The sequence below is a fragment of the Acomys russatus genome, chromosome 1 (assembly GCF_903995435.1).
Source record: "Acomys russatus chromosome 1, mAcoRus1.1, whole genome shotgun sequence".
NCBI classification, from domain to species: domain Eukaryota; kingdom Metazoa; phylum Chordata; class Mammalia; order Rodentia; family Muridae; genus Acomys; species Acomys russatus.
In genome coordinates this window covers 83,580,676-83,597,915 of record NC_067137.1, presented here as the reverse complement: position 1 = coordinate 83,597,915, position 17,240 = coordinate 83,580,676, and the positions used below count along the sequence as shown (strand labels likewise).

General features: G+C 44.7%; 1 protein-coding gene across 1 annotated transcript; it reads left to right on the top strand.

Moving 5' to 3' along the window:
* Positions 1-2,279: 2,279 nt before the first annotated feature.
* On the top strand, positions 2,280-3,546 carry Tmem30b (transmembrane protein 30B). Its single transcript, XM_051147545.1, has one exon. The coding sequence runs from the start codon at positions 2,375-2,377 to the stop codon at positions 3,437-3,439; it is 1,065 nt and encodes a 354-aa protein (XP_051003502.1). The 5' UTR covers positions 2,280-2,374; the 3' UTR covers positions 3,440-3,546.
* Positions 3,547-17,240: the final 13,694 nt, after the last annotated feature.

The window sequence follows — 17,240 nt, the reverse complement described above, 5'->3', positions numbered from 1 at the left end:
GGAAGGGCTGAGCTCACAGGGGTGTGGTGGCCATGCAATAGTAGACTCTAAAGTCCTGAGAACTGGATTCCTTCCTGCAGCCAGAGTTGTGCAGAAGACTGATTCGATGACACGAGGTGGACGAAAGCCACCTGAAAGGTGAAGAGACCTGTTTATTTTTTTTATCGTTTTAATAGTGTAAGAGAGAGGGGACCATACTCTGGGGATCTTTTGGGACTTTGTAATTCCCTTTCTTTCAGTATAAGGAGTAGAGGTAGACTTGAAGACAGCTGGGTCTTCTGCAGCATTCTCTCAGAGCTAGCATTTCCAACCTATGTTCATTCAACAGGACAAAATCAACTTTCCACCGTTAAAATAATTTTGCTTCTTAATTTTAGTGTCACTCTTGTAATGTACAGCTTTACACGTGGTTGTATACTAGCTATTGGCTGTTTTGAGTCTTGCTTCTTGTCTTAGGTTTCTGTTCCTGTGATAAAAAAAAAATATACTTGACAAAAGCAGCTTGGGGAGGGAAGGACTTATTTCAGATTACACTTCCACGGCTCAGTCCCTCAGCAAAGGGCGTCTTGGGCAGAAACCTGGAGGTGGGAACAGAAGCAGGAGCCATGGGGGAATGCTGCTTGCAGGCTTGCTCCCTGTGGCTTGCTCAGCACTCCAGGACTACCTGCCCAGATGGGACTCCACCACATCATTCATTAATCAGAACAATACTGTAGGCTTGCCTTCAGACCAGGCCTGTGGAGATACCTTCTCAGTTGGGGTTCCTTCTTGGATAACTCTAGTTTATGTCAAGATGACAAGAACAAACAAACAAACAACCTTGACAGTGCCAGACGACAACGACGATTCCAGTTTGGTCTACTTTCCTTTCATCTTCTGCATTGTTCAGATTAGGGCTGAAGACTCGGGAGATGACCTTTCTGGTTTTGGTGAGACAGGATTTCTCTGTGTAGCTCTGGCTGTCTTGGAACCTGCCCTGTAGAACACAGAGATCTGCCTGCCTCTGCTTCCAGAGTGCTGGCGTTAAAGGCATGGGCTACCAGCATCCGGCTTGGAAGGCAACTTTTTAAACTTTTTTTTTTAAACAGGTATTCAACTGTCCAAGTTTCCTGGGGTTTTGAGTGAGTACTGAATGCAGTACATAACACAGGTGTGAAAGTGTAACAGAAGCCACTTAAGTTATTTGCATATTGGAGATGGAGAAGTAAGTGTACTTCTGCACCTGAGGAAGACTTAACACAAAGCAAGAGTCCATGTGCTATGGTGTACTCTAACCAACCTAGATACACACAAACAAACCCCAGAGTCCCGAGCAACCATTAGAGCTAATTAGAGTTTTTATACAGTCTACAAATCCTTCTAGTTCAACTTAACCAAACAGACAAATGTCCTTGGCTGTGGATATAAGCTAAGTCTGCCAGGACCTTGATCAGGCATTGCTCTAGTCAAGCAGGTGATCTGAAAAGGAAATCACATGTAGTCCACAGCACTTTCCCCCTTCTTGGTGGTCTCTCCCACCAGCTAGAGAAGACAGACATTCAAACTCTCTCAGTCTTTGATTCTTTTTAAAAGAACATTTTATTTTTACAGAACTTTCCATCTTTCATAGTTAAGCCAGACTGGAGCATCTGGCTAGGAATTTTAAAACATTTAAAATTTAAAAATTTAAATAATAAAAAAAAAGAGGGCAAATAAGAATCCTGTATCGATATAGATAGTTACCATAATGTAATTCCCAGGGCACTATAATTTGTGCTTGAAGACTAAGTGAAAACTCTTTTCCTTAAATGATGAGGATTAACAACCTTAACAAGGTAATAAATAATCAAGCCAGCAGAACCCCACCCTAGAGCAAGCTCTGGGGCGGAACTTTGTAAGTCAGGCTTGTGACTGAAAGTGACTCAGGCCCTGTAGAAGGCGGAAGGAACGTGATTACCTGGACAAAGGAACGAGCCACTCAGAACCCATCAATCCTTGTAAAAAGGTAAAGGGGGGGAGGGTGAGTGTAGGAGGGGGAGAGAAGAAGGGAGGGAGAGAAGGTGGGGAGGAGGGGAGGAGGAGAAGGAGGAGCCGGACTTAGAGCGCAGAGGAGCCTGAGCAGGCGTGGTGAGGTGAAGAACCCCGCCCTGCTCACCTGGGAAGGGCGCCATGCAGAGGCGGGCCGTCCCAAGTCACCTGGGCGGTGGCGGAACTAAGTAGCCCCGGCCGACGCCGGGCACCTGGCAATCCACCTCACCTGCGCGGGCGGGCGCACCTGCGCGGGCGGGAGGCGGGGCCGGGGAGCAGCCGTCGAGCTGGGACGGCGCCCGGAGGCCGGAGGCCCACGGCAGGCCGGGGTAAAGACGCAGCCGCAGGCCCAGACTGAGACCCCGCCATGACCTGGAGCGTCTCGGCGCGGGGTGCGCACCAGCCGGACAACACGGCCTTTACGCAGCAGCGCCTCCCAGCTTGGCAACCGCTGCTGTCTGCCGGCATCACGCTGCCGCTCTTCTTCTGCGCCGGCCTGGCTTTCATCGGCCTGGGCCTGGGCCTCTTCTACTCCTCCAACGGCATCAAGGAGCTGGAGTACGACTACACCGGCAGCCCCGGTGCCACCGGCCACTGCTCGGAGTGCGCCGCCAAGGGCCAGGGCCGCGCGCCGCCGCCCAACTGCTCGTGCACCTGGAACTTCACGCTGCCCGAGCTCTTCCCCGGCCCGGTGTACCTCTACTACGAGCTGTCCAACTTCTACCAGAACAACCGGCGCTATGGCGTGTCCCGCGACGACGCGCAGCTCAGCGGCCTGGCCAGCGCGCTGCGCCACCCTGCCAACGAGTGCGCCCCCTACCAGTTCAGCGCCGCCGGCCTGCCCATCGCGCCCTGCGGCGCCATCGCCAACAGCCTCTTCAACGACTCCTTCTCACTGTGGTACCAGCGCCGGCCCGGGGGCCCCTACGTCGAGGTGCCTCTGGACCGCACCGCCATCGCCTGGTGGACCGACTACCACGTCAAGTTCCGCAACCCGCCGCTGGTGAACGGCAGCCTGGCGCTGGCCTTCCGCGGGACCGCACCGCCGCCCAACTGGCACCGGCCGGTTTACGAGCTCAGTCCCGATCCCAACAACACAGGCTTCATCAACCAGGACTTCGTGGTGTGGATGCGCACCGCGGCGCTGCCCACGTTCCGCAAGCTGTACGCGCGCATCCGCCAGGGCAACTACTCGGCCGGCCTGCCCCGGGGCAGTTATCGTGTCAACATCACCTACAACTACCCGGTACGCGCCTTCGGCGGCCACAAGCTCATCATCCTTAGCAACATCTCATGGATGGGTGGCAAGAATCCTTTCCTGGGCATCGCGTACCTGGTCGTCGGCTCCCTCTGCATCCTCGTGGGTTTTGTCATGCTGGTCGTCTACATTCGCTACCAGGATCAGGACGACGACGACAACGATGACGAATGATGACGATGCTTACCAAGGATCCATTCCTACTTCTTGGCCAAGCTGCTTTTAGCTCCTACCACAATTTCAGACTAACTGATCTGTTGTGGACAAAGGGCCTGGAGAAGGCAATTAATTACCCGCTGCCTCTTGGAGATACGGGACTGTTCTCGGAGTTTTCAGCTGCTGAATCTTGCGATTTCTCGTCCATCTCCTCCAAGGCTTACCGAATTGACATGCCAGGTCCTTAAAGTCTACAGCATTTCAGAGCAAAGGACGGAGGAGATTTCCTGAATTGGAGCTCATTAAGACCAACAGCCTGCAGTTGGATCCTGATTCTGAGTCTAGGCTTTTTTGTTGTTGTTGCTGTTGTTTTGTTTTTGTTTTTTGTTCCTTCAGCACTCGGGTTTTCTGGGAAGGAGGTATCAAGTGGAGAGTGGTACCCGCTGATGGCCTACAGAAGCTTGGAGGAGTGGGGAAAGCAAATTTGTTAAAATTTAAGTCGAGGAAGAGCCATCAGGTCCCTCGGTTCTGACATAGTAAGGCCCAAGCAAGCTTCCCTGGAGGCTCAGTGCCCTTGACTGTGGGGATCTTGAGTCGGGTTGGTCCCACGAACAGTGGCAGTCGTAGTGTTCAGGTTTGGCCTGAAACATAGGAAGTTTGCAATTTGTGGAATTAATGAGAAAGATCGCCAGGTCTTAATTACAAGTGCGTCAACTTGTAGTTAAACGTAAAAGGCAAACTTCATAAGAAGCTATGTAAAAACTTGAAAACGCAAGGCCAGTTTGCATGGCTCAGGGGAAGTGTATTAGCCTTAGAAACTGAGCTGCAAGTGTTGGTGGGAAGCTGTTCGCTGGGACCCTGAGTGGCCCTTGCCTTTTTGCTCACCCCTTTTAGAATCGTCTTTTTTTTTTTTTTTTTTTTTTTTTTAATGCTTAAGGGAATAATTTAATTCATTGGTATCATTTTCACAAAGAGTTTTAATTCTCAAATGAAACCTATTTCTGGTGATCATGTTTGAAGATGCTGAGGAATTATATTCTTATGTGCAAAGTAGACTCGAGATTATTTTGGCCTTTAAGATGATGTTAAAATTACTCAGCTGATTTTATTTGATTGCGTACAATTAATATAAAGCTGTTCACAGAGGCAATTGGGAAATTTTTATTTTAAAACCCTCCTTTTATGTAACAATAATTTAAAAGAACTTAAAATCTCCCATGATACTGTCTTCCAGGTTTCTTTGGTATTTGTCAGGGCCCTCTGTCCTGGCTCCACATAGCAGTTATTTTTCTGTTTTGTTTTGTTTTGTTTTGTTTTTTTAATATTTTCATTTCTCTAAGGCAGCACAAGGTCTTGGAGTACGTTTTATTTTAATGGCAGTCAAATGTTGAGTTATATTGAATAATTTCCACTGATTCTATTTTTCTGTTCTAGTTGATGCTTATTTTGGATGAACAGCATGTCTGTCTAAGATCATCTGGGTCAAAAAGTGACTCAAAATAATCTAGTCTCTTTTTTTATGTATATCAAAACATTGTTTAGTATTCTAATGTGCTGGGTTTCTGACTTCTGAATGTGATAAAATTTAATATCTGATCACATACTGTGATTTTTTGACTATGAAATGCTGATCCCTACATGTGTTTTCAGAAAGTTTTATTTACTACAAATGGTTGGTTGATCAGCTCTTCTCTGTGTCGGGTAAATGAGTTTGGTACATGTTTTCACCATATAGTTCAGGGTAACTATATATTTTACTGTCATTTGTAGAACATGAGTCTTTTGTTTTAAATGTTTATGTAAGACCATAAAACTTAAAGTCCTATGATTAAATTGTAGTTTCAGGCTTTGTTTTCAAGGTTTTTGAAAGAGAATAAAGGTTGTGTTTGTTTTTCTCTGTTATCACACTACTTGTTTCTTTTGAACTATGATCTTAAAGGCACAAGAAGTACCAGCCATTTGCCCTGTGTTTGTAGGCAGCTTTATATTGCTGCTTGAATGTCACCTTCCAGAATAATATTCAGTCAACATGAACTCTTTCTTTTATTGCTAACCTCCTAAAACAGAATTTGAACTCATATCAGCATCCTATCTTTGAATTACATGATCTTTGATTATTGTTTAAATTTGATAAATGGCAATTTTTTTTTTAAGTTTTAGTATGAAAGGTTATTAAAGTGAGGCCAGCCTGGTCTACAAAGTGAGTCTAGGACAGCCAAGGCTACACACAGAAACCCTGTCTTGAAAAACCAAAAGAAAAAAAGGAAAAGTTACTAAAGAGTGTGATCATAGCACCTTGCCTCTTTGCATTTTACTTAGACTGTAAATTACAGTTTTTTGTTGGCATTTGAGACTGCAAAGAGCAAAAGGTTTAAGATGAAAGTGTCTGCCTTAGCTTCAGTGACCCACGGGCTGTGTAGTGTTCTTGTCTGATAGGGTTCTGGTTGACCATATCCCTGCGTTTCCCAATTGGCAGTGTGTCTTCCAAGAGTGAGACACAGGGTGAGCCTCGGCCGTTGGACTAGAAGTCCACTTTGACCTCCTTTGTCAAATAAAGGGACAGACAGAAGTGTTCAGTGAGATGTTCAGCTGCAAAAAAACAAAAACAAAAAGCACATGGGAAGCAGAGGCAGATGGATCTCTGAGTTCAAGGCCAGCCTGGTCTACAAGGTGAGTCCAGGACAGTCAAGGCTACACAGAGAGACCCAGTTTTGAAAAACAAACAACAAAACAAAACCAGCCAACCAACTAACCAACCAACCAAAAAACCAAGAGGTTTTTGTTGTTGTTGTTTGTTTGTTTTGTTTTTTGAGACAAGGTTTCTCTGTGTAGCCTTGGCCGTCCTAGACTCGCTTTGTAGGCCAGGCTGGCCTCGAACTCACAGACTCGCTTTGTAGGCCAGGCTGGCCTCGAACTCACAGCGATGCGCCAAGCTGAGGTTTTTGGGCATCTCCTCAACTGCATTGTTAAAAGTCAAGAACAGATTTTCCTTTGGAACAAATGTTACTGGGTAAGATATAAACAAAACTTCTTCTGCCACACCAGAGAGTTGTTGGCGAAGTCTCAGTGTTGTCAACCAGCTCCTTATATGGACTTAGATCAAAGTCATCAGTCAATGTCAACAAAATTCTTTTTAAATTTACATTGGACATTCATTTGTATCTCATGTTTTTCCTATAGGTAAAACAGAGCTGGCTAATTTTAGTTGGCAATTTAAAAAACAACAACAAAACAAATCTCCCCCAGGAGAATTTCTCTTAATTCTCTCTCCAACAAAATGGAAAGAGTCACTAAAAGGGCCCTGCCAAATCTGACTGAAACTCATTAAGGCCCCAAAGAGATCTCACAAGATAGCTTCCCTTTGTAAAGAATGGGCTAATTTTTTAAAATCTGTTTTCCAGTTGCTGACATTTTACACCAGCATCCCCCATCACTTCCCCCATAAGCACAGCAGTGTGCACTGGGGGAAACTACCCGCACTGCTCTACCACCTTGCAGGAAGATAGATACCGTTAGTGCTCCTTGTTTCAAGAAGATCTCTAGAACATGCCAGCCTTCCTTCAGTTGTGGCTTCGTTAATCTTATCCATCAAAATGCATGAGAGTCTAGAAACTTTTCAAGACCAAAGAGGTAGGAATATATTCCTTTTTATTTTGTTCAAAACTCTATTTAATAATAATAATAATAATAAGCAGCGCAGGCTGAGGAGGTGACAGGGTAAGTAAAAGCATTTGCTGCCAATCCTGCCAACCCCAGTTCTAGTCCTAGGATCTACACAGTGAAAGGGGAGAGCTGACTCCTGCGAGTTGTCTGCTGACCTCCACTCTGGAGCTCTCTCACATGTATGCCCACAAACATGCACAGGCATGCACAGTAAATAAATATAATAACAGTTTAAGTAGTGTTCCTTAGAAATGAAAGAAAGAAGTCTAATACTGAAGTGACAGCCATTGAAATGGATTGCTTAATTTTTTTTTCCCTGAGACAGGGTTTCTCTGTGTAGCCTTGGCTGTCCTGGACTCACTTTGTAGACCAGGCTGGCCTCGAACTCACAGTGATCCACCTGCCTCTGCTTCCCGAGTGCTGAGATTAAAGGCGTGTACCACCACCACCCGACTGCTTAATTTTAATTATTGTATTTAATTGTGCGTGCCTGCGTGTACACACATTCACATGTGTATGTGTGCATGATGCATGGAAGAGAGCAAGTATTCGCAATCCACAACACACATGTAGAAGTCAGAAGACAACTTCCAGGAGATATTTTTAAAAGATTTATCTTTTCTTTTTCTTTCTTTTTAAGATTTATTTATTATGTATGTAACATTCTGCCTGCATGTGTGTCTGCCTACCAGAAGAGGGCAGTAGATCTCATTATAGATGGCTATTGAGCCACCAGGTAGATCCTGGACCTCTGGAAGAGCAGATAGTGCTCTTAACCTCCGAGTCATCTTTCCAGCTCCTAGATTTATCTTTTCATGTGTATGAGTGTTTTGCCTGCAAGTATGTATGTGCACCACATACCTGCCTGATGCCTGAGGTCAGGAGAAGTTACTGGATCCCCTGGGACTGGAGTTATCAGTGATTGTGAGCGACCATGTGAATGCTAGCCATCATTCCTGGGTCTTCTGCTAGAACAGCAAATGCTTTCAACCACTGAGCCATCTCCCCAGCCCCTCAGGAGTCTATCCTATCTTTCTACCATGTGGGTCCTCAAATGCACATCATCAGGCTTAGTGGCCAACACTCTTATCTGCTGAGCTATCTTGTCATCCCTACTTTGCCATGTAAACAAATGAATTTTGTTGTGAAACAGTTTCATTCATATATATGTATATATGTATATATACAGACACACATACATATATATATATACACACATACATACATATATATTCTAATTATTTTCTTCAACACCCTCTCATTTCTTTTGCATTCTCATTACAGACTCTCTGTTCCCCGTCCATGCTAGAACTTTTCCCATGGTCATGACTTTTAGTTTCGTTATCTTTTTAATTTAGCCAGGGCTATCGTGTAACCATTGAATTGGAAGTGTCTATTGCAGCTTATTGGGCTCATCAGTGGTGGACAGCTGACAGCAATGGTGTTCCCACTTCCTGAATCTATCAGCCCCTCCCCCACCCCAGCCCCAGCCTCTCCATCCATCCATGCCTCACTGTTCATGGGTCTTGGTTTTGTTGTTGTTTTGTTTTGTTTTGTTTTCCCCAGACCCAGTGCTGCTGTGAGTAGGACCTGGCCAGCAAATGGTATCCCGTAGCCCTCCTTCCTATCTTCTGGCTCACATGTTCTATTTGCTCCCTCTTCCACAGTGTTCCCTGAGCCTTAGAGGTGATGACACAAATGTCTTGTTTAGGGCCAAGCACCCATCTCTCTCTCTCTCTCTTCTCAGCACCTTGCGCAGCCATGAGTTTCTGAAGTCTCCACCCTGCTTCATCATTTAAAAACAAATGTATTCTTTTTATGAATTATAAGAGCATTTCCCATTGTTTTTCTTCTTCTCCTCTTCATGCGTATATGCAATGTGTTATGCATGCATATGCATATGTGTGTGTGTGGTCTTTTTGTTTTTTGTTTTTGGTTTTTTTTTTTTTGAGTACTGGTTACAGGCGTTTGTGCATGCATGGGAAGGCCCAGAGTTGTTGAGAATTGTCATCCACTGTACTCTATTCTCTGAGGCAGGGGTTATCAATCAAACCCAGAGCTCACTGACATGGCTCATCCTGTTAGCCAGTTTGCATCTGGCACACCCTGTGTCCTTTTCTGAAATTTCAGGTAGACTGCCACACCCACCTGGGATTTGCATGGGTCTTCTTTCATTCAGAACGGGCTTAATCACTGAGCCCGTGTTTTACCATTTCTGTCAACACGTCTAAAATAGTTATTCAGACTGAGTAACAGAATTGAAAGCTCTAATCTTTAATTTTTTTCCCCCAGCAAGTCTTTAAAACCCTAAGACTTATCAGTTACTTCAACATAATTTCCAAATGACTGCATACGGTGTCTGCCAAGTTTTCATTAGAGAAGCCAACTAGTGCTTGAATGATGGATATGTAAGTGTTGTCAACTCTCCTGTCTCCAATACTATGTTCTCTCCTATCTCGCACTGCCACCCACCTCTTAGCTATACCTGAAGATGCCCTCGGTACCGCCTGTCTGGGTGGTCAGAGCCAAATTTACTGTTGTCTCCTGGAAGCCTTGTACTTCCCTCTTAGTTGCTGTTTTATTGCTGTGAAGAAACACCATGGCCAAGGCAGCTTACACAAGAAAGCATTTAGGTGGGGCTTGTGTACAGTTTCAGGCTAGTCCATGACCGTTATGGCGGGGAGTGTGGGAGCAGGTAGGCAGATAGGAATGGTACTGGAGCTGGAGCTGAGAGCTTGCAGGCCGAAAGGAGGCAGGCAGAGAGAGAGCGAGAGAGAGAGAGCGAGAGAGAGAGCGAGAGAGAGAGAGAGAGAGAGAGAGAGAGAGAGAGAGAGAGAGAGAGAGAGAGACTCTGAGCATGTCATGGGCTTTTGAAACTTCAAAGCCCACTCCTAGTGACACACCTTCTCCAACAAGGCCACACCTCCTAATCCTTCCCAAAAAATTCCACTTACTGGGGACCAAGTGTTCAAACATATGGGCCCATGGGGACCATTCTTATTCGAACCAGCATACCTTCCAAGGAACATTCCTGGTACTTAGCCTGACTCCTCCAACCCCTTAAGTCAGAATCCTGAACTGCCTGCTTGGCTGGTCTGTGTCTGTTTTCTCCCGCTTCCAACTGTTGTCAGACACTGTGGCTTCTGTATCCCAAGGGCACTGTCAGTCAAGCCCATCTTTACTGTTGCCCTGGCCTTGCTTTTTCTTCTTTCTCACCTGGAAGTTGGCAGAGCCTTCTGACCAGGAGTCCAGTTAACTTTCCACACTATGGCCACCACCCAAGGAACAAACCTCATGTGTTAGCCCCACCTTAAAGTCACTCATGTTTATGTACAGCCTACTGGAGGGAGTCTTAAATCCTTAGAGGGATCTTCGAGGCCTTCGTGGTTGGCTTTGCTCTGGATCTTCAGGCACCTTCCTTCCAACACCCCACAAAATTCTAGCACCCCACCCCACCTCTTCCACTTCCTGACTTCAGCCTACTCACCCTTGGTCCTCATGCCAGTCTGCTCTTAGGGTATTTGCCATGTTGCCTATAGACGTCTGCTGTTCGTGTCTCCCCATCTCCATGCTCAGGCTGTTACTTCTGCCTGAGTAAGAACTTGCTCCCGCCTTCACTTTTTCCATATTGTCAGTCCCGGTACCTGGACCACTACACATGGATCCCTAAACAGTTGTTAAATGACAACCAGGAGAGTGATAATTCCATTGCTTTATTACCACCGTGGAACATTTCATTGCCTGCAGTTGAATATGTGGGAAACAAATGAGATGCAGAAATGGCACGTGTACAAGGCTGCAGATCTTAGGGTTAAGAGTGAGTGCTGTGAACACAGCATTTACTCTGAGCAGCGTGGAAACACTAAGCTTGGAGTTCCCATCTGGAGAACTTGAGTGCTCGGTCAGGGTTTCCTCCCTAAAGTAATTTGCAGAAATGGGTAGCAGATGGGCTACATTAACCCTCCATGGTGGACGGCCCCTTTATGCTCACAGAGATCGCTGTCCTTGCTAGTAAACTGCAGCATGCTAATGGGATGTTTACATTTCTGCGGTGCTGCTTCATAGAAGGGATTTTTTTTTTTTTTTTACTCACTGAAGTATTTTGTAATGAAATGTAAAAATGAACACTGCTTCCCTCTGCTGGGTGATTATCTCTCAGAATCCACTTAAACAAAAATAGCATTGTAGAGGGGGCCCCAAAAGGAAGGCAAAAAGCAAACGCAATTGTAGCTGCCCGTTTGCTGGCTGGCGTTTGGTTTATGACATTTGGCACATCTTGATATCTCCATAAAAGCAACTTTAGAACCATAAAAGATACTTTGCAGAGGTCACACCATTGTTAGTTAAGGTCAGGCGCTGATTTCTCTGAGCACTAAGTAGCTATGAGTGAATTATATTTAGTCTGATCTGCCACAGAAGGGTCATAAACCTCCAAGTCAGCACAATCCATGGTCTATCACTTCACTACGTCAGGAAAACTGTACGTGGAAAAGACTAAAGCAGGACAAGGGAAAGGTATATTTGTGTTTTAAAAAGTAATATATTGTTGCCGGGAAGAAGTTATAATAATTATGTTACATTGAACTTTGCTCTGATTCTGGAAAGCAAGTTAAGAAATGGCTTTGGATTTGTGCTAAGCCATGGGGGAACCAGAGAAATGAATTAGGAAGGAGCCTTGGCCCCAGAATAAGAAAAGGCCTCTCCTGAGTCCATCAAAAAGAGGAAGACAAAGAAGTCTGGAGATCCCACGGTGAGTTTGCTGGCTTCTCTCTATCCCAGGATTCTTTTCCCAGTGGCTTGGGGCAAGTGTTTCTGTGACGGCCAAGAATTGAGTGTTGGAGAAGCTTTCAGCAATAAGATAAAATTCATGCTCAAAGTTAAACCCTGTTAAGTAGCTGAGCCCAGAATGTCTCCAGATGACACCCTAGGTGAACTGTCTTAGCTTTTAGCTTCATCTTGACAAGTTCAATGCTTTCTTCATTTTGTTAGCGCAGAAACAAACCTTTGGAGAAAGAAGCTGGCTCAAGGTCGAAGCCAGTGGAGAGACAGCAGGGAACCCAGCTAGGCCAGTGAGATTTCCGAAACTGTTTGGTGGCTCCCAGGAGTCCATTAGCTGGCATTTGTCATGAAGTCCCCAGGGGAACCCACCAAGCACAGTGCCTATCTTGTCACATTGTAATGGGAAGCAGGCGCTGCTGTTGTTGTCACAGTGCCTAGGAGGAAGCTGAAAGTATGTGAGGTTAAATAACTGGCTTCAGGCAGTGTAGACCCAAAGCCAGGGTTTAAATTGGGCCCTCAGGCTGAGGGTGACTCAGGGTCTCACTGTCTATTTTTCTCTTAATTTTTGTGGTGTCTGATTACAAATGCCAAGACTAATTCAATGAAAGAAAAAGAACAAAGAAGAGAATTGAGGGGGGTGGGTGGGAAGTAAGGAGGTAGAAAGCCCCCCCCCCCCCAAGGGAAGGCTTACTGCACAGCTTCAGTAACTTGGACAGGGTGAGCTTAGCACAGGGACAGACAGCCAGTGGAGCAGAATAGATTCAGATCAGAAGGAAAAGACACAGAAGGCACAAAGAGGTACCTGGTGTGGGAAGTGGGCACACAGCTTTTTTTTTTTTTTTTTTTTTTTTTTTCTTTGCTTTGTTTTTGTTTTTCCAGACAGGGTTTCTCTGTATAGCCCTAGCTGTTCTCAACTCACTTTGTAGACCAGGCTGGCCTTGAACTCACAGAGATCTGCCTGCCTTTGCCTCACCTGGGATTACAGGTGAGCACCACTGCACCTGGTTTCCTTTATTCTTAAGTGCTCCAAATAGCGTATACACTCTTTATTGCTGAAAAGAAACAAGCAAAAAGTAACAGCTGGAATACTTATACAGTGCTAATGACAAACTCATGGGGCTTTTTTGTTTTGTTTGTTCGGTTGGTTTTCTTGAGACAGGGTTTCTCTGTGTAGCCTTGGCTGTCCTAGACTCCATTTGTAGACCAGGCTAGCCTGGAACTCTCAGTGATCCACCTGCCTCTGCCTCCCAGAGTGCTGGGATTAAAGGCGTTCGCCACCACGCCTGGCTCATGGGGCTTTTAAAGCTATTCCCTCAGGATATGTTCAGGAGTCTTTTCAGTGTTAAGGACCCGAGTCTGACACAAAGTTACAATAGTTCATCTATCAACATTCGCTACCTTGTTAAAGAACTTGGCAAAACTGCATTCAACAGTTTCTTTAAAGGAACAACAAAAACAACAGGTGAGTTTAGTGCCCGGAGCACTCTAATGGAAAGTGGAAGTGGCCAGCTAATGAGGCTGGCACGCCCACATTGTATGAAGGAAGCAAAGCCCTGAGCAGTGCTAGTGCGGGAGGTGACTTTTGTGTCAGATAATATGTATGCCGTTGGACCATGTCCCCATGCCTTCCCTTTGTCTTTCACCAGAGAAGACTGGAGGGAACTCAGCTCTTTGGTGTACAGCACAAGTCCTTGCAGTTTGCTGCTAGGCACATTACAAACCTTGGAATAGAAGGCTTCAACTTTGCATTAAGTCTCTTCTAGTCACCTGGGTGTGGCCTCTCTGATCCAGTCTAGGCTGAACCGGGAACCTAATTGACAAATTGTAGTTTAAGGTTACTAGGGCAGGTCTAATAGCACAGAGAATCCGGTCCCAAAGATGTACACTACTGCCCTCTTCTGGAAATTGACAGAACCACCAGCATTTACTAGCTCGAGGTTTAAGATTGTGAAATAGTTGTACAGATGAAAATCTCTGCTAGGTGTAATCTCCCAACCTGTAATCTCAGCACTTTGTAGATTAAGTCAGCAAGACTGCGTCAGCCTGGACTAAAGTGAAACCCTGTCTCAAAAAATGAACAGGGCTCAAGTAGATTGCTGTGAGTTCGAGGCCAGTCTGGTCTACGAAGCGAGTCCAGGACAGCCAAGGCTACACAGAGAAACAGTGTCTCGAAAAACTAATAAAACAAAATAAAAATGAACAGGGCTATTAAGATTTTCGTAGATGTTGACGCAAGCCTGGAGACCTGAACTTGATCCCTGCCTTTGTAAGGGTGCTAGGAAAGAATTGACTCCACAAAGTGGGGTTCTCTGACCACACCCCCAACTGTGCTCTGTGGAACAGGGCATACCTCCCCAGTAAAAATAAACTTTAAAAAAAATTTTTAAAGAAATAATAAATATATTAATAGATAAGTAAAACTCTTGATACTAAATAAAATAAATACTTAGGAATTGCATGATAATTATGTGAGTTTTATATATTTAGTTAATTGATTGAAAAAGACACTGGCATGTTTATCTTGAATTTTTACTGAACTATATAGACTATTTCTTCAATAGGCTTCTAATGGTTGCTATCAACTTTTTTTTGCCTGAAACACATTTTTCTTTTACAGAATAAATAAGATTCGGAACTATGTCGTAAAGGAGGGATTTGCACTCTAATGCCGGGAAAGTATCAGTCATTTGAGATTTGTTGTAGGCATAAACATAAAGAGTGAGAAACACAGTTTTGAAAAATAAGCATCTCTCCCGCTTCTCCCCTCCAGCGCAGGGTCGGAACTCTAGACTGTACACATGCTAGACAAATGCCCTGTTCTAACCCATAGTCCACTGCACCTGGGCTTGTGAGACAGTCTCACTATGCAGCCAAGGCTGCCTTTGAATAGCAATTCTCCTGCTGCACCATCCTCGCCTCTGGGGCTACGAACATATATTACCACGCCCAACTGTAAGTCTTCTTATATTAGATACTGCAGTTTTGACATAAAAGACTGGTGAATATTGGCAGATGTTTTCCCCAGGAGCTGTATGAGTTGCCTCCCAGCTTGACAGACAGACTGATAAACAGTGTTGACAACTGTTTCTCAAAAAAAAAAAAAAAAAAAAAAAAAATCTGGCACCTTTTAATAGAAGGAACATGAGTTTGTTTTACACATGTGGGGGTCCTAGAAATAGATCACACTGAAGTAATCAAAACAAAAACGTTTCTGGTGCGAATGATTTTAAACCTAACATACTTTTCTGAGGTTGGAATTATAAGCGGAGAAATAAATTTTATAAAATACTTTGAAATTTTGGATAAAGGAACCAAGCACCATAATCCATGGCATTTCTCACTCAGGGGATTGGTGCTCAGATTTTCTGTCATCCAGGTGACAGCCACGATACAGTTGTTATTGTGTTCTCCTGTCATGCATTGTGGCAAAACTTTGCATTGCACTCAATAAAATGGACACTGACGCTTCTTTCACTGACTGGATTCAGAACACTTGGCTCAGTACAAAGAAGTTTCGGGAAAACTTTAGCCAATTTACTCTATGCATACTTTTCTTTTGAGACAATCTCGTGTATACTGGAGCAGCCTTGAATTTGCTATTAGGTCAAGGATGACCTTGAACTCTTGGTCTTCCTGCCTTTGTGGTGTGAGACACCATGCTGGGTTGTTTTTCCTTTCTGTGTCTTTGAAGCATAATACATAAATGAACTCTGTAAATAGATTTAAAAGTCCTCTAAGAGGGGCAGAGTACGGAAGCTTAAATGTAAGAAATGACAATTAGAAAGTATTCTAATTGTTAGCATTTTTTTTCCTTTGTGGCCCATACAGCAAAGGCAGATTAATGGCATCTTTGATCCAATGAGTCACATAGTATCATAACAGAGCAGTGGAAAGAATGCTTCTAAATATAAAAGCAGATGACAGTAACCAAAAAACACATCACTCGATTTGCACTGCCCAAAACATCGATCAATTTTTGAGAAGAAAATGGAATTTTCAGAACCCTCTCGCTCTTCTGATGTACCTTAGATACTGGAGGAATAAAATAACGCACCAGATGCCAACATGGATAAACCCCACAGCAGGCAGCATCTCATTGTAAGTGCTGGATGCTGGCCAGCCAATGCGTGCATCATGGGACAGATAGGTGAGGCTCTTGGAGATCAAAGCCAACACGGAGCTCAGTCTAAGCCAGCGTGACGTACCTCACTAAAAAGATGCTCAGGGGGATTGAGTGTCAGCAGAGTGCAAATACTGGAGTGTCTTTCTCGATCCCTGAGGTCTCCTTGAGATCAGGAAGCATTGCTGGAAAGGCATACATCACGGGCCTGAGTATTACATCTCTCCGTGCGCTCTCAAGATGAGTGGAACATGAGTGTGTGAAGCCGATGACCGAATATAAATCAGAGTCATTTCTGTTGACAGGAAATAAAGTTAGGCTATCAGACATACTCAGAGCCAATATCTGCTTTCATGTTTTTCAAGTTATGAAGGAAAGATGTCTTCCATTACGGTAAATGTGTCAGAGCTGATGCTGGGCCAGGCTCTTTCTCCCAGCTTCATTTCTCAGCCAAGAGTGGAAACCACACCGTGATAAAACATCGTCAGGGGAAGGTTCCAAGTAAAGCCTCCTCCTTAGACTGGCCTGGCCCGAAACGCCTTCACTCACCCCCTGTCTCCCCGCTCAAGGAATTGGGCTTCAGTTTTGCCATCAGACATAATTTCTCATTTCCTTCCCCCTGATCGCCTGCCCAGGCTTCATTTGAACAGCACTCACAGAATCAGTTTTTCCATGTGCGTACACTCTCGGGGGAGAGCATGAGCCCACTGCACTTGATGTGAACAAATAGTAAGGAGGGGGACTTATCCGTGACCAACGTGCACACAGAGCAATTCCAGGTCCACCTTCCTTTTTTTTTTTTTTTTTTTTTAAATTTTGTTTTTCGAGGCAGGGTTTCTCTAAGTAACCTTGGCTGTCCTGGTCTCACTTTTAGACCAAGCTGGCCTCAAACTCACAGCAATCCACCTGCCTCTGCCTCCCAAGTGCTGGGATTAAAGGCATGTGCCACCATACCCAGCCAGGTCTATATTCTTTTTTGTTTTTTTTTTTTTTAATTTATTTATTATGTATACAGTGTTGTGGCTACATGCTAGAAGAGGGCACCATATCTCATTATAGATAGCTGTGAGCCACCATGTGGTTGCTAGGAATTGAACTCAGGACCTTTGGAAGAACAGTCAGTGCTCTAAACCTCTGCGCCATCTCTCCAGCCCCAGGGTCTATATTCTTATGAGATTTATCTTGGTCTTTTATAAAGTAAATGTCCACGTGTCTTTTTAAAAAGTTATTTATTTGTTATATATACAGTGTTTTGCC

What these genes read in the sequence shown, in the direction of transcription:
- Tmem30b (XM_051147545.1), top strand. Translation starts at nt 2,375, where the DNA reads ATGACCTGGAGCGTCTCGGCGCGGGGTGCGCACCAGCCGGACAACACG.